At 41.6% G+C, this 18455-nt stretch overlaps 1 protein-coding gene across 1 annotated transcript in view; it reads right to left on the reverse strand.

Annotated features, from left to right (window-relative positions):
* Positions 1-7081: 7081 nt before the first annotated feature.
* LOC137521645 (excitatory amino acid transporter 2-like) overlaps positions 7082-18455 on the reverse strand; it is a 184302-nt gene continuing 172928 nt past the window's right edge. The window contains exons 7-10 of the mRNA XM_068241162.1: positions 17056-17289; positions 13204-13398; positions 12992-13126; positions 7082-8994 (exon numbers count right to left, since the gene is read on the reverse strand). Of these exons, the coding sequence (XP_068097263.1) occupies positions 8730-8994; positions 12992-13126; positions 13204-13398; positions 17056-17289 (829 nt within the window). The 3' untranslated portion in view covers positions 7082-8729. The remainder of the gene's footprint in view (positions 8995-12991; positions 13127-13203; positions 13399-17055; positions 17290-18455) is intronic.

Here is an 18455-nt window from a genome sequence, read left to right on the forward strand (position 1 = left end):
TTCTCTCGTCTTCCTGCTGAAAGGGGAAAGTAACCGGGTTGTCTGTATAGAAAACTAGCAAGTACAGATTCCAGACTAGAAAAATAATGCAACCTAGGCTTACATTCACTTTTGGAAATTTGTAGTTGGAATGTAAAGGAACATTCTTATATGTTAAAATTGCAAAAACATGTATGAAAGGTTTATACTTAATTTTTTAACAAGAATTGTATTTCACTTTAGTAAACCTGCTGCAAAGTGATAACCACCAGTTTACCAAAAATGAAAGAGAAACTGTGCACAAATGTAATATACATTTGCAATAGGAAAGATAAATGTAACAAATCAAATTTATTGTAATTGCAAATTAACCAGAATAAACACTTTATACACTTTATACTATAAGCCTTAACAAAACCATTTTTTTATATTTAAGGGAGAACTAAAGTCAAAACAGAAGGTAGTCCACTGAGTAGAGAAGTCACAGTAAAAAGGTTTAAAGTGCTACCTTTTAAAATGTAAATAGATATCATACTTAAAGGGGCACTAAGGCGAAAAATTGTAAAATTTAAAATATGTGCAAACATAGACAAATAAGAAGTACGTTTTTTCCAGAGTAAAATGAGCCATAAATTACTTTTCTGCTATGTTATTGTTACTTACAGTATGTAGTAGAAATCTGACAGAAGTGACAGGTTTTGGACTAGTCCAGAATCAGATATTCATAGAGGATTCTCAGCAAGGCTTTTATTCTTTATAAATATACTTCCTAAAAAGGATTTAAACAATGATGCTGGCCAGCTTCCCTGCTTGCTACACAGTTATTTGGCAGTTGGACAGATCAATTGCCATTCACTAAGTGTTTTTGAAAATAAATAAATCCCTGAAAATCCCATATGAAGAGATAGACTAGTCCAAAACCTGTCGCTTCTGTCAGATTTCTACCACCTACTGTAAGTGACAGCAACATAGGAGAAAAGTAATTTATGGCTCATTTTACTCAGGGAAAAACATACTTCTTATTTGTTTATGTTTGCTTATATTTTAAATTTTACATTTTTTGACATAGTGCCCCTTTAATATTTTTACAAGAATTGTATTTTACTTTAGTAGGCCTGCTGCAAAGGGATAACCACCAGTTTACCAAAAATGAAAGAGAAACTTTGCACAAATTTAATATACATTTGCAATAGGAAAGATAAATGTAACAAATCAAATTTATTGTAATTGCAAAATAACCAGAATAAACACACAATACCAATTGCATGGAAGCCCTGCTGATTTGGCTGCAGTAGTATCTGAATAAGACCAGTAATGAGTATGCAGCTAATCTTGTCAGTTCTGACAATAATGTCAAAAACACCTGATCTTCGTCATGCTTGTTCAGGGTCTATGGATAGAAGTATTAGAGGCAGAGGATCAGCGGGACAACCAGGCAACTGGTATTGCTTGAAAGGAAATACAGTAAATATGGCAGCCTCCACACCCCCCTCGCTTTAGTTGTTCTTAAGGCCACATTCACAGTGGTGCATTGCGGTGTAATGGCTGCTTTGTAACACAGCTTACTGCATTGCAATGCACCACTATGTGACGTTGACAATGCGGCAGGAGCCTTGCAGTGTAGCAGGTTACGCCATAGCTACTATTAAATACACATGTGTTAACAGTAAAAGTAAAGCATACTTTTCACTGACTGTATGCTTCACTGTACTTGATGCTACACAAGCATAATGTGCAGCACCGATGTCCTGGTCCGTTGCATTCCTGTAGTCACAGGGAACGCAACGCAAGGGCCAGTGTGAAATTGGTTAAAATTGTTGTTTTTATTGTTACCTTCCTCTGGATCTCTGGACTCGCTTAATGGACATTTACTATAGTCTATCATCTCTTAATCACATCTTTGTACTGTCAGGTATTGGATCACACAAAAACCGCGAGCAATTTGTGATTTTCTGAAATGGCAGTCACCACACTTATGTATTTTCAATGGCGTTGCTTTTTTTAAGTGTTTTAATATGGATTTAGCGATTTACAATTCTTCTGGATTTTAAATTCGGGCGGAAGGTCTGCATTTTTCTTTATGCAATGTGCAATTTGTTTTTCAATGCAAATGAATGGCAATACAGAAATTCACCTAAAAGTTTTTTGTGAACAATCACGGGCGATTTTGAAGTCCATTTTTATAGTTAAACTAGAAACATTTTCATCTAAATGCACAAAAGATTGCAAATGCTTAAAAATTGTGCCCAAAACACAAATTTATGAATGTGGGCAATTGCATGCAGACTTCACACTGACAAGTGTAAATGGCCCTTAAAGGTTCCCAAGAGATTTGTCTGAGCATCTGTAGTTGTCAATTTTCATTCCATGACCCCATCCTTCTGAGAGTTTTAATCTATCCGTAAGTTCTATTTTTAGCTACTCTGGTTGGCATTCTTGCTAGTTAATGTTCTGCTGCAAAAATTGTGAACAGAATTTTTTTTTTTAACCACTTCACCCCAAAAGGCTTTTTTTAAGCCTAACGGACAAGAGCGATTTTCACCTTTCAGTGCACATCCCATTCATTTGCCAATAGCTTAATCACTACTAATCACAATTAAATGATCTATATCTTGTTTTTTTCACCACCAATTGGGCTTTTTGGGGTTGATATTTGTTTTCAGCAATTACTTTATTTTCTATGCATTTTAAAGGCAAAACCAAGGAAAAAATTAAAAGATACACTATTTCTCCAATTTCATCCCCTATAGTTTTAATATAAACACTGCTACTGTACATTAAACCCACACATTTTATTTGCCTATTTGTCCTGGTTATCACAAGATTTTAATTATGTCCCTAGTACAAAGTATGGTGACAATATAGTATTTGGAAATAAAGGTGTATTTTTTTCTTTGGTGTTTTTTTTTCACTTTTTTCACGTGCACGTGCACAGGAATGCATGTGCAATCGCGGTAGCACGCACGTGCACGCGCACAGCGGCAGCAGCATTACCTGACTTATAAAAATGACCTGGAGCCATTACGAGGCTCTAGCAGGGCATTTTTTATAAGTCAGGTTGTCATTAAGTGGTTAATATTTACTCTAATGAAAGGTTACCTCTAGAGTGCAAACCTGTTTCCAAAAAAGAAAGTTGAGATGCTGTGTAAAATATAAATAAAAAACATAATGTGATGATTTCTTTGCAAATCCTGTAAATCCTAAAGTAAATGTATTTGAAAATAATACAAAGAAAGTTCAACTAATGGTAAAAGTCAGAAATACTGTTCCTTTTGAAAACCATAAGCTTATTTTTAATTTGATGCCAGTAACACTTAGAAAACAAATAGGACACAATGATGTTTACATTGCATCATGATTTCTGTATGTTTGGTAATTAGGAAGACCAACTGATGTAAGTTTGAAAGTGAAATATTGTCCCATTCTTGTCTCATACAGGATTTTAGTTGCTCAACAAATGCATTTTCATTTCATAATGCACCAAATGTTTTAATCTATATGTTTTAATCTATTCTGGAGCCATGCTTTTGTAATACTTGCAGTATGCGGTTTGCTAATTTCTTGTTAAAATATGCATGGTCTTCCCTGAAAAAAAACTGCTGTGTGGATGACAGTATATGTTGTTCAGAAACCTGGACACAAATATTGAATAGAATTAATGGTGCCTTCGCAGATGATCAAGCTACCCATCCCATGTTTCCTAATGTGCTCCATATCATCACAGATACTGCAATTTGAACTATGTGGCGATAACAAGCCAGATTTTTTTTCCCTTTAAGAGGATGCGGCATCCATGATTTCCAATTTATTTTTTTTTGATTCGTCAGGCCACAGTAAAGTTTTCCATTTTGCCTTGGTCCTCCTTAAAGAAAACTTATACTGAAAATTAAAAGTAAAAATAAACATACACAAGTCATACTTGCCTCCCGTGCAGTCTACTCCTCAATCTATTTTTTCTCTCCTGCGTCCTGTTTATCCACTGTGATCAATAGAATTCTCCGTCCTCCATTTTGAAAATGGCTATTACCCCATAACAGCTTCCTGGTCAGTACACTGTTAAACTGTAACATCGCCCACTTGAGCCATAGGGAAACATGGACACATCAGTTCTCCTCTCAGCTGTAACTGACAGCAACTGATATATAACTGGCAGCAACTGATATATTTCAGTTCTGACAAAATGTTGTCAGAACTGGAAGGGATCACTGTAAGAAGAAAATGGTGAGCTTCTGAGAGGAACTGATGGCAAGGTAACTATGTAATGTTCATTTGAAGTTACCTCATGTGTTTATTTTAAATAATTTTACTCAGTACAGGTTCTCTTTAAATTGGGTTGTGTCTACAAAATGCTAGAGTGTATCTGGATTATAATTATATATTGTTTTTTGTGTACATGGTAAAGTTTTAATTTGCACTTGTGGTTGCAGCAGCAAGCCATTTTTACAGGAGATTTCTTTTGAGAAATGTAGCTATGCTCATGCAGTGATTTCCACCACGTAATTGCATCTGTTTGTAATGCAGTGCTGCCTGAGGATATGAAGATCACAGCTATCCAATACTGGCAGTGGCCCTTGTCACTAATGTACAAATTTAAAATCTGTTAACCTCAATATCTGAGATAAATGTTGTCTTTACAATTCTTTTTTTTTCAAATGTAGGATTTAAAGGATTGGCAAATAACCACATTCTATTTTATTTACATTTTTGAAAACAGGGTTGTACAATCTGATCTGGAAAGTTTAGTTCCAACACATGAGCAGATAAATACAACTTACGGCCGAGTAGTTTGAAACATTACCAGTCCAAGTACATTTAAGAAAATACAACAGAAACAGGAAACTCTAAGGGGAGGTCCCTGCCCTTGTGACCTTACAATCTAGAAACTAGTGGGTGGAGACATCAGAGGAGGAGACAAGGGTTTTAGATGATAGGGCAGTGAGCTTCCAATTATAGCTATAACAGATTATAAACTTGTCTGAAGTAATGTGTTTTAAGGGTGCGTTTATGGATTTCCAGGGTGGGAGCATGACGTACAGGCTGTGGGAGTGTTTCAGAAGAGAGGAAGATGAGAATTCGTGGATGAGAGTGAGAGGACATGACCAAGCTGGATGAAAGCGTCTCTTGTGGGAGGAGCGAAGGCTTTGGGAGGAATGTTGTCTGGAGATAAATGAAGAAATATATGCAGGGGACAGCTTGTGAGTGGAACTTTCTATGATAGTGTTCTAGATCCTTTGGGTAACTGGTAGCAAATGAAGGGATAGGCAGAGAGTTACAGCATCAGAGGAGCAGTAGGAGAGCTAGATGCTATGAGCAACTGAGTTCAGTATAGGCTGCAGAGTAGGGTGTTAGTAGGCAACATGAGAAATGATTAGCTCATGTACAAGCATTTTTATAGCCTCTTGTGTAAGAAAGGGACAAAGTCTGGAGAAATTTTTGAGATGGAAGTAGCAGGAGGTTGTTAATGCAGTAATATGTGGTCTAAATGAGAGCTCAGAGTTACCAACAGACAGTGAGCAATAGGAGTTGAGGTTTTTGGGCATCCATTGAAAAAGGCTGCAAGTTTAATAGTGCATAGGATAGCGGTAATAGAATATTGGTAGTGTTACCGAAATTCTGCAACATTAATATATAAAAATATTGTAATATTTACCAATATTTAACTATGACCTTTTCTCTCCCTACTCTAACCACCTCCTTGGTGGTGCCTAACCCTTAACTCACCCTTGGTGATGCCTAACCCCTAATATCCACATTTACAAATATTGCCTACAATTGTAGCTGCTATAGTAGCTTCTGTCGTACTATGACCTAACCTCTCCCTACTCTAACCCTTAACCCCACTTGGTTGTGCCTAATGCGTAACTCCCCCTTGGTGGTGCCTAACCCTTAACCCCACCCCTGGTGGTGCCAAACCCTTAATCTCCGCATCTACAAATAGCAGCTACAATTGTAGCCACCGTAGTACTATGACTTAACCTCTCCCTACTCTAACCCTTACCCCCCCCTCCTTGGTGGTGCCTGACCCTTAACTCCACCTTTGTGGTTCCTGACCCTTAACCCTACCCCTGGGGCTACAATTGTAGCCGCTATTATAGCGGGCGCCAATTAAATACTGTCTGCGCCAAGATTTCTGTATAACCGCTATAATCTATAGTGGGAATAGCCGCACCCATTTCAACTTGCGGTCTTCAAATGATTGTGTTTTTGGGATGTTTTCTACACTGATGGTAACTATTGGTGGAAGTGCAAAGAAAAAAAGCTGGACATTTCTGTGTTAGTTTAGAAGAAACGGTATGATATGAATTTCAGAACCAGCAGATAGGCAGTCAGGGACTCAATAATAGTGTTTCTGAATGGAGTGTTTGTTTTGGAGTGCTTGTGACTGGGTAGTGTCATCTATCTGAGAGGAGTCTTGAGCTGCCACAATAATGGTTGCTTGGATGATACCATTAAAGGATACCCGAGGTGAGAGGGATATAGAAGCTGCTATATTTATTTCCTTGTAAACAATGCCAGTTGCCTGGCAGCCATGTTGATCTTCTGGCATAAGTAGATTCTAAGTCAAAGCCCTGGAGAAAAACATATAAGTAATCCGGTAAAACCTGAGTCAGCAGTCTCAGAGTACCTGATGTGCTGCATGCTTGTTCTGGGTCTATGGCTAAATGTATTAGAGAGAGACACAGGTTTAGGAGGATAGCCAGGCAACTGGTATTGTTTAAAAGGAAATAAATATGGCAGCCTCCATATCCCTCTCACCTTGGATATCCTTATAGACGGGCACATCTTATGTTTTGTGAAGTACCGTAAATGTAATTTACTCATATACTTTTCTTAGTATTTTTAAACCTAATTTATGAAGCTACATGGTTAACAGGAAAACATTTTCAAAAACACAAAAATAAATCGTCATCTGCGTTATTTTTCTTTGGATATACTTGTACCATAACCTGGAGAAATCGGAATCGTCACATAGTTTCCTGTGAGCTAACAACTTGTTTACTAGAGATTCCCTGACTTCATTGCTGTCAGCAATGGTTTTATTATATTACCAACAGAAAATGCTAAAGAACGCACAGGAGATAACACCCTACATTAGTCCATCTAATACTGAAAAACCCTATTTCAGGCAAACTTTAATAATCTCATATCAAAGAAACACAATTATAAATAATATGCTTTTAAAGCTATCATGCATTGTATGTTTTCAATCTGAGAATCGAACATTTAGGGGGCAGTGCAGGTCTGACACTGACAGTATTCTGCTACGCCGTCCACCTCGCGTCTTCATTCCCTGCTGGTGGCCATGCCTCCCTAGTGACTGACAACCAATGAATAGTCTGTCATCCACTAAGGAGGCGTGGCTTCAGCAGGGAATGCAGTTGACTCCACCTTCTTCACATTAATCCCATCACTGCTGTAGGATGGGGTGTGTCTGGGGACGGGGAAGAGGGACAGGATGCAGCACATTTTCCCTTTTTTAAGTATAATTTTTAAATACACTTGAGATAGGGGTTTATAAAAAAAAAGTTTACATAGAACTTCGGGATGCAGTGCAAATCATTTCAAGCAATCCTGAAAGATAAGTTAGATACTTATTTCATTAGTGGTAAGCCTCTGGGTAGTCCAGAGGTTTCCTGGATCCTTCTCCAGCTCACTAATCTAGTGTAAGGACCCTCAAAAAATATTTGCCCTAACAGGACAAAGATGACTCTTCTGGCTGGGAGCACAACTGTAAAAAGCATATCCACATTGGGCATTTGTGAGTAAGCTCCGCACCAGTGGAACAAAGCACTTATGTATGGAGGAAAATAAGCCATGCACAAGCATTCTATCGGGCATTCGTGAACCGTACTCCTGCATGCCCAGTGCAGATGAGTTTGTTCAAGGCTGCGTTCCATACAGAAGATAAAGACGACCCCAGCGGTGGATTGGTGGCCTGGAGATGGACTATCCAGAGGATTTTACTAATGAGTTATGTATCTAACTTTTATACTGCTTTTAGTCAGGAATGCAATGAAAAATATTCAATGATGGCTCTTCTCTCTTGTGCTACATCATTAACTTAACATAAAATCCGAAAATAAACTACTGTACAAAGCAAATTCATATACTTGTGAGCTTAATCAGCAAAACAACACAAAGGTAATGTGCAAAGAGCGGTAGGCCACAGCAACCAATCCACTTTCAGATCAGACAGAAGTTAATTTTGATTGGTTGTTACGGCTTTCATGAAATTCCCCAGTGTTGCTTTACTGAATAGGCTAGCTTGTGTCAGAAGTACAAATTTACAGATAAATATTTATGTATAATATATATAAAAATGTAAGGTCATTTAGGTATAGTCGGGATTACACATAACGGAGAAGGAAAAAGAAACTAGCGAGGCAGCCTACAGGTCAGTTTAGCATCTAGTGTTCCCATTAAACATCCAGTCACATGCAGGAAAGTAAAAAATAGGGAGATCTCTGCACATGATTGGTTGTTTGAAGAGAACACAGGCGATCTTAGGATCTTAGAGTGGTTTTCTAGATCCCTGGACTATAATTCTTAAATCTATCACTAAAGGGATCACTTTAAGAAAGGGAAAGCAAAAGGCATCAGATAACCAGTACAAATTGCACCAATAACCTGCCTGGGCAGTACTAATATTATTAAGGAAAGCTGGGTATCGAACCTGCGGCTGGCATTTGAAGTGACGGCTACAATTATAATGTAGCTGAAGGATCGGAGTTTACAGCACAGGGTAAAGACTAGAGGTGCATAGAGGGTTCCACCTGGACCTCATACTCATCAGTAGGGAGGGAAGCATAGCCTGAGAATGGAGGGGTGGTAATGCCCTCCCTGGCTGGCTTTTTTGCCCCCTCATGATTCATCAGGTGTAATTTCACCATATCTGTCCCGTCCTTATTATCATGCTTGGCATCGATGGCAGCTAGCTCTGCTTTAGAAAGGTGATAGATGATGCCAGCACCAAATGAGTCACCGACCACATTGATTGAAGTCCTCATTCGGTCTCTGTAGAAATAAAGGTGAGCGATAAGAAAGTAATAAAACATTTATAGATCTCATAAATCTCATAACACATTAAATGGAGTATTACTGTGAGCTTTAGCACTAATAACAAAAGTGAACCATTTCTTTTCTATGGTAAAATTTGCATAGGAAAGCTGCCCCACCAACTTCACTAACATGGAACATAATAAAATTATCTTGTGGTCCTTAACATGAACCCGAGGCGACCCTAGGGAAAAATCCCAGATACATACCTACGTAGACGGAAGCCTCTGGATCCTCCAGAGCTTAACGTGTCCTCCTTGCCCCTACCACCGCTACCCGGGACCCTCCTGAAGATCGCTCCTCTTCATACTGGTGCATGAAGAGGAGCACGGACACAAACAGAAATTCGACAAACTCTTGCAGGATTTATTTGGGAGGTCCACACTTGGCAAGGGTGGGTCAGGAGGACATAGCAAGCCTCTGCAGGACCCAGATCTACAGAATCTTAGGTAAATATCTGTTTTTTTTTTATGTTAGGGTTGCCTTGGGCACACTTATTAGGTAAATACAACCCCAGATTAACAATAAAGCAAGACATATTACCTTGTGTCAATTATTTCACAAAGTGTAAAGCCTCATTGTGGGCCGAGGCTGTACAGCCTCCTGTTTAGTAAGGCATTCTGTTACTATACAGGGGGAGGAGGGCCAACGGAGCGGCACATGATGGAGGGGGTGGGACAAGCATGAGAACAACAGGCATACAACAGGTGGATAGCTCAGTGATGGGTGAAGAGGCAATGGGTACACAAGCTAGATTCTCACAGCTGACTCAGGCAAGGACCACTTAGTGCGTGCAAAGTTTCAGTCAAAATTCAACAAAAGTAGTGTTTTAAGTATTACATGCATCCTTACTAATTCTATAGGGATTTAGAGGGTAAGTAGCAGCCAGGTGCTGCAAATCAAATGCTCTTGTCTAACACACAACAGGTGTGATCTCCTATGTAAAAGCAGAAGTTTTGGCAAGGTGCTGGTCTGTATTATTCAGGTATTTGTTAACATTAAAGATGGTCAATAAGATGATAATTGCTCCAACTTATATGCAAATTTGCTGTAAATTGCATGCACCTTAGAATTAAGTCAAACCAAATTGGCAAGGAGTGCATTTGATTTGACCAGTTCCAAGCAGCTTAAAATCTGCATTGGATTAAAAGCTGAAAAAAAGTAGCATTGACCATCTTTAGCTAACATGACATCAAGGAGGAAAGACACCAGCAATGGTTTTGTAGAAGTGGTAGTTGCTGCCCATCTCTGGTAAGGGCTATAAAGCCATTCCAAACAATCTGAACACCATCAGTCTGCAGTGAGGAAGATTATTCACAAGTAAAAAAAACATTAAGCACTCTTCCAAAAAGTTACAGGTTTGGGGGTGGTCAAACGACCCCTGGAGGGAAAAACAAACACAAAGACAACGGGAGCCATGATGGGGCAGTAAGTCACGACAGGAAAAGGATTAAGCTAAAAACGTATTGTGTACTCTTAAAGGAAGGTTGCAGAAGGGCAACCAACCACTGTAGACTGTTGAAAATCTATAAACCCGATTACACTCGGGTGTCCAGGCAAGCTGGGTGTGGTTGCGCTCTTGGTGAAAAAATGAACTGGATGGGCTTAGAGGTGGCTAGGCCACGCAAGACCCAGGCCACATAAGACCCAGGTATACCTCCAAAGGACGGTGAACGGCACAAGGGGAAAAGAGGCGCCCAGGGTATGATAAAACGAAGGTAAAACTGGTTAAAAAGAAAAAAGTTGAGATGGCTTACCTCAAATGAAGACACAATCATATGAATAATTACTTTTATTGTGAACTGGCAATGCGTTTCAAGAGACTGTGCCCACTTCCTCAGGCCAAATAAAAAGTCCCAGACAGTGCTTAGAGCCAAATTTAGATCTAAATTTGGCTCTAAGCACTGCCTGGGCACTTTTATTTGGTCTAAGGAGGAAGTGGGCACAGTCCTACGAAATGCGTTGCCAGTGCACATTAAATGTCATTAATCATATGATTGTGTCTTCATTTGAGGTAAGACACCTTAACTTTTTTTCGTTTTAACTGGTTTTAACTTCGTTTTATTAAACCCTGGACACCTCTTTGCCCCCTCTTCAAAAAAGTAGATAACTCAGCAAATTCACCACAAAGTCAGACTATACAATGTTCAGAGAAAAGGCAAAAAAAACAAAAACAAAAAAAACAAGGCTCTTGCTCTATGGAGCTGGCTTAGCTTGTTGAATGTCAAAAACCATGATAGTGCAATTACAAAAATACTAAACAAGTAGGGCTTGTTTGGAAGGGTTATCAGGACAAATCCACTTCTCTCTAAACACAATATGGCGGCACAGCTCAGATATGCAAAGTTCCGTATAATATACTGAACAGTGGTGCTTACAAGTTTGTGAACAATTTAAATTTTTTTGTATTTTTTTAAGAATTTGACCTAATCATTTAATTTTCAAACAAGTCTTAAAGAGGACCTGTATTGAAAATAACATAATGAATAAAATTGCTTTTTTTTTTACAATATGAATTTATTGATTATTTAGCCCACTGCAAAATCTTTCCTCTCCCTGATTTACATTTAGAACCTTTAGTCCTGTCACGTGATCTGTACGGAATGTTTGTTACTGAGAGCTCAATGCACAGAGGGAGATTGCTTGCTTGGCAGTTGGAAAAAAAGTTATTTCCCACAATGCAATCAGGTTCACAGACAGCAAACTGTCAGGACTTTGGCCATTACATTACACTTATTGCTTCACCACAACATCAGCCATATAGAGCCCCCTGATGATCTATTTAAAGTGGATCCGAGGTGAACTTTTACTCATTACATAATTGTGTTCCATTCCTATTGTTTATAGGGCATTCCTCAAGCCAAATACTTTTTTGTTTTTCTTTTAATACTCTAATTCCCTATAAACTAAATAAACCACGCCCACAGTTTTTAAGAGAGCCTTGGCAGTAGCAAGGGCTCACGGGAGCTCAGTCTGGGAAGGAGGAGGAGGTGTTACAAGCCATTGATTTCAGAGGCAGAGGGGAGGAGGGAGGAGGGAGATTAGGTTTTTTTCACAGGCTTAGTGATCAAGATACGGATAAGCCTGCCTCTGTGTAATGTTTACAAGCAACATGGCTGCTGTCATTGTATCACAGGAAGAAATAATCATTTTCTATTAAAGCTGTTTGCAGCTATATTTGCTATGTAAACTATCTAAACTTTAGATAAGATATATAGACAAGTTACTTGTTATAATTAGTTTTTCATCTCGGATCCGCTTTAAGAAAGGTGAAGGGGGTATCAGCTACTGATTGTAATGAAGTTCAATCCTTGGTTATAGTTGCTCTTTGAGTAGATGATGAAAACCTAGTTTTTATTGAAGACAACTTCTGGTGCGTGTGTGTGTGTGTGTGTGTGTGTGTGTGTGCTGCGTGCTGCTTCTGAAACCCCCCCCATCCCCACATCTTCCACAATAGTGGCAGCGAAACATGATACTTTACTTGCTTCTGCTAGCGGGACAGGTTCTCCTCACTTGTGTCTTCAGTGCTGCCATTCAACCTATCTCTCTGTGGCTACCCACCTTTGCATGCCATGTGACATGCCTCATGAGCCACAAGGAGATAGGATGTCCGATGTGGAGTTGTATTCAGGAGAAGTGGAGAGAACCTGTCCCGCTGCTGGCATGAGGTATGATGCTCTGCTGCCGCTAGTCTGTACCTCACCACAGGAGTGGGCCGCCTTTGCCCCTGGTCTTCTCCACAATGGTGAGGGCCATATAAGCTACTGTAATGTCCTTGGCTGGGCATATAAGTGCAGTCCATACTTACAGAACTATGGACTCATTCAATTACATTGACATTATATGCATTTTGTTTCACTTCCGTTTTTTTCCTTCAGCTGACAGTCTCAGAAAATAAGGCCTTCATTACTAAAGCTTAAATCTGCAGCCTGCCCAGAGCTTCCATACTACTTACAATAGCCAGTCAACTGCTATCAGCAAGCTGATGTCTTGAGTTGGAAGGCCAACAGCTGTTAAGATGAGGAGCATAGTCACGAGTCCGGCGCTGGGAATACTGGCCGCGCCCACACTGGCTAACGTGGCTGTAAGGCTGCAGAATAAAGAAGAAACACTAACTGCATAGAATTTACATAAATCACCATTTTTAACCATTTAACTAGCATTTACCTCACTGTTGCAATCTGACCAGCATCCAATGACACCCCATTCATCTGAGCAATAAAGATGGCCGCCACCGCCTCATAAAGTGCTGTGCCATCCATGTTAATTGTGGCTCCGATAGGGAGGACAAAGCGGGTTACTCTCTTGTCAATCTTCAGATTCTCTTCCAAGCAGCGAAAAGTTACAGGTAGTGTACCGGCACTGAATTAAGAAATACACTGGTAAAAAAATGTAACAAAGGGAGTAGGACACAGACAGAAGTATAAACAGTAAAGGCAGTGCAGGAATAATGCAGTCAGGTTCTGTATTCAGGAGTGGACCGTGTATGATGCAGCCTGAACCCAGGCAGCGTCATCCAAGGGGTAGCATCTGCCCAGCATCCTGTCCGCTTTCCTCCCCGCCCGCCATCTGCTCCAGCAGCCCATTCCTCTACAGAGTTCCTGGATCCCCCCTCGCTGCATGGCCTGACGCATTGAGGCATCCTCACAAGTTTGCCTCAGGCTGCAAAAAGTCTAGAACCGAGCTGTGGCTGTATTTACATACAGCGCGCACAACTGGAAGCAATGCTGGCTGCAAGTTTTCTGCTGCTCACAAAGGAAACTTCAGTAAAATCTCCCCTGAGGTCTGTGATGCTAGTTCCTATGGAAATATTATTATTTGAGTTTTACCTGAGAGGGGGAAGGGGGGTGTATGTTACAGCACACTTCTTGTTGTGTAGTCTGCATGATGTTGTGCACTTACACAGCGAAACACTCTCCCTCCTCCTGTACTGCCACTGCATCCATCTTTCAGAGGGACAGTCCCTCTTTGGGAACCCAGTCACTCTGTCCCTATTTTTTCCTTATTTGTCCCTCTTTTAGGATACCTACAGGCCATTTTTGTTTACTGAAACATTTCTTAAAGGAATACTATCGATGTATGCATTTATTTTTAAATGCTGTATGTTGTAGCACACATTAGGGCAAGTACTAGGAGCAATTTGATTCCTCACACAGCTGTTCCTCTCAGCTGTAAAATCCTCCGTCAGTTTTGGCGTCAGTGTTGGATACAAAATGTATCTAATACTGAGGCTCCCAGAGGGCTAAGACCATGTCTGCACAGGGGAGTTGCTATCAACTCCTCAGTTTATAGTTTAATTATCACCTTGCTGAAAGAATCTTATTGATATGCTGGTAAGGGGTTAAAGATTCTAGCAATGTGTGTTTATTATCTTTGCTTCTCTTGACTGATAAAGATACTAATAATGCTAATTGTAGACAGTGGTCTGCCCCTCTCAGCAGCTGCTTGTAAAGTGGATGCAGCCTGGAGTGAATCACCACAAGCAGGCAGCCAGTCTGAGTGTAAACACAGACTCGTGGTATAGCTAGTTATATTCCAGCAATATTCCAGCTCATTTAGTTACCTGTTACCACCTCAGATCAGCCTATTTCTCCTCATGTCTGCTGCATGCTGTGAGTGACACAGTGAAATCTATTTGTGAGCTGTGTGACCCAAACTACTATGAACTGTGTGAGAAATGAATTTTTAAGCAGGGATAGCGAGAGAGAGAGACCTGGGTGAATAAATAAAGTGCCTCTAGCACTAGTGGTAATGTGTACACTAATATAGAGTATTAAAAAAAAAGTCGTTTCAATCGATAGTATTCCTTTAAATTGACTCTAAACTTTATCAAAATCCAGGAGTGTAGCTAGACATTATGGGGCACCATAGCAAAATGTTTGTGGAATAATTATATCTAGACACTCTTGAGCAATGCATCCTAAACCTACCCTATGAATATGAGTTTATTGGTCAATTTTTCATTCTCATGCAATGTAGACTGTGTATAGTCCATGAGCACTGAGACAAAGTCAGATGGTTGAGCAACAAATCAAAGTTAATAGTGAACACATCAAGTAACATCTGGGCCCCCTCTGCTCCAGGGCCCCAGTTTTTATTGCTGCTATGGCTATTGCTATTCCCCTGTCAGCATCCTTTATATCAATATTTTGTTATTTTAAATTGGTAATATGAAGGAAAAAGAACAAGTATAAAAAGGACCTGTGTGGTTTGAATTATAAAACAACATATTTTACTTATGAAATCTTTATGGTATACGTGACTAGGGATGGGGTGGGGGGATATTGGCGGTTATTAGGGTTGTGGTAGGGGCGTGGCTTAAGTGTCCCTCTTTCTTATTTCCAAAAATTGGAAGGTATGTCACTGCATCTTCCAGAAAAATTAAACAAATCCTGAACCCAGCTAAAAAAAAGGAAGATACTCACCTAAGAAGAGAGAAGATTCTGGATCCCACAGACTCTTCCTGGTCCTCTATCCATACCCTTGTTCAACTGTTATCCACCCGGTGAATTAATCCAAATAGAATGTCAGAATAAGCCTTCAGGCTTTGAAAGTACTTGCATCCCCAAGTACTTCCAAAGATGAGTGGATCAGCACTGCGCTTGTGTGAGTGGAGACTCCCTAATGCTGCTGTGTGTGTGTGGGGGGGGGGGGGGGGGCATTGCAGGGACAAAGACAACCTTTTTCCACTATATGGGAGCAGGGCCGGATTTGTACTTTTTACTGCCCAAGGCCTACCATCAGCAGCTGCCCCAGGACCGGCAGCATCCTATACTCCCTCTCTGCCCCCCCCCCCCCCAACATGGCAGGGATTAGTTTGTAGGCTCCTCTGAGGAAAGTCAGTGATTAGTAATGGCAGGGATTAGATTGTAAGCTCCTTGGCGAGCGGCACATTTGGTGAATGACAGGCAGCTCAGAGATCACTGTAAGTGCCCATTCACTGCCGTTTCATGCTCCGAATGCCAGATTCGGCTGTTTGTAGCTGCACAATGCTATGTGCAAACTGTGTGTAGCAAGATGAATGTTGGGCAGGCTAACTGATACTGCCTCCCTGCTGCTCACCGCACGCCCCTTGATTTCCTGGTGCCCTAGGCCATGGCCTATGTGGCCTTGCCTGAAATCCGGCCATGTATGGGAGCACAGGCATGTTACTTTTTTGCCCAGGGCCCTATTTCACCTAAACTGGCCCTGATTAGAGGTGAAAATGAATGGAAGTCAGTGCAGGGCCAGATTTACCATAAGGCACTGTAGGCACATGCCTACAGGCGCCTGATGATAGAAAGTCAGCTCACTTTCCTCCCTAGGTGCCCATCCCCCTCCTTCCCTATGCAGAGTCCGGATGAGAGTGTAAATGAGAGGTTACTCATCCTGCTTTCGCCAGTCCACTGATGAGATCTCATTTTAGTTGGGGGCAAATTAATACCGAGGGTACTTCTGGTTACCTAATACTAAGGGGCATCTGTAGCTACCTATGGCAAGGGAAGTAAGCGAGGAGTGACAGCTGAGCAGCCAGCACACTTGTGTTGAGGTTCGGCGGGGGGTTGCAGGCTCATGGAGGGCGGAGTCTAGGGTGCCAGGACATCTCTGCCTATAGGCTCCTGTGAGGTAAATCTGGGCCTGAAAATCAGTAACGCAAACACAGACAGAGCTTTACTGTCCTGAGTCAGTAAACTTGGCTTAAGAAAAGGGGCACATCAGTTCTGATTATGTCACTTGAGTTGCTGTTTCATAACTTAAAAATTATGCTTTTCATCTTGTAGAATCATTATCATAATTGATAGCATTATTCCCGGAAGCTCAAAAAGCAAAGAAACAAATGATCCCATACTTCAGTTACATTAAAGGCTAAATCAGTCAGCACCGCACAGCAAGCGGCACGGTCTGTCTAGCTCGTCTGTTATGATGTGACATTAAATATGTGAGCTATTTCTTAGGGCCAGGAGCAGATGTGTGAAACTGTGTCTCTTATGTTTTCTGAAGATCACAAGAACATTGTCAGACACATTCATCTTCTGGTACCTGGAGGCTGTCCCAAGTGCAGTGATCCACGCTTGGAATATACCACCGTAGAACGCAAAGGGGTTCTTTCTGGTGATGGAGAAAAATATGAGTGGCAGAATCATGCCTCCGTGGATCACCAGGCCGACGATCACTGTGATCATGTACATGCCCAGCTGCCGGGCCACAGTCTCTAGATCTTTGATGGCTGCAATCTTTCCACAGATGAGGGAGGCAATGCCAATGGGAGAATACCTAAACAGGTAGAAAACACATTTGTAATATGCAATAGAAAAAGTTCAGATAGGAAATATACTCAGTGCTGCTCAGTTACAAAATGTTGCAGGAGCTTCTTGTCTTCCACAACCTTTAATGGACAGGATTCTGTACTATTAGCTGAAGGATTATCGAAGCAGTTGCATTCTCCTCCTGATGTACTATGGAAACACTCACACACACACACACACACACACACACACACACTCTGTATAGGCTAGATAGGTAGGTGTCCGCAGTATAGGTTAGATAGGTAGGTGTCCGCAGTATAGATTAGATAGGTAGGTGCCCACAGTATAGGTAGGTGCCTCCAGTATACAGGGCCGGCCCTAGACTTTTTGCCGCCTGAGGAAAAAATATTTTGCTGCTGCCGCCGCCCCCCCACACCCCCCCCATGGGGGGGACCACCGCCGCCGAGCTGGAGGGGTAGCAGGCAGGGCGGGGGTATTGGGCCTAGCGGCGGGGAGGGGGCGGCGTTGCAGGAAGTGACGTCAGTGGAGCGCACGCTGGATCGAGCGAGGAAGAGGTGAGTCCTCCCCGCCCACTGCCTCTTACGAGTTGCGCTTCTTATCTATTTAAGGCTGGAGGGGAGCGGAGGACAGGGGACCCAGGCGAGGGAGGGGGGGGTCCGACCCCCCTCCCCGCCGCTAGGCCCATTACCCCCGTCCTGCCCGCTACCCCTCCAGCTGGGCGGCCGGCTCCCCGCACCCACCGATGGGCGGATGCCGCCCCTAGAAATTTGCCGCCTGAGGCAAAAGTTTCACCCAGCCTCATGAGCGGGCCGGCCCTGCCAGTATAGGTCATATAGGTAGGTGCCTCCAGTGTAGGTTAGATAGGGAGGTGCCCGCAATATAGGTTAGATAGGTAGGTGCCTGCAGTAAAGGTCAGATAGGTAGGTGCCTTCAGTATAGGTTAGATAAGTAGGTGTCCGCAGTATAGGTTAGATAGGTAGGTGCCTGCAGTATAGGTTAGATAGGTAGGTGCTTCCAGTGTAGGTTATAAAAGTAGGTGCCCACGGTATAGGTTAGATAGGTAGGTGCCTCCAGTAAAGGTTAGATAGGTGAGTGCCTCCAGTGTAGGCTAGATAGGTAGGTTCTCCCAGTATAGGTTAGATAGGTAGTTGCCTGCAGTGTAGGTGAGATAGG

Source organism: Hyperolius riggenbachi, chromosome 6, assembly GCF_040937935.1.
Source record: "Hyperolius riggenbachi isolate aHypRig1 chromosome 6, aHypRig1.pri, whole genome shotgun sequence".
In the NCBI taxonomy this organism is placed as follows: domain Eukaryota; kingdom Metazoa; phylum Chordata; class Amphibia; order Anura; family Hyperoliidae; genus Hyperolius; species Hyperolius riggenbachi.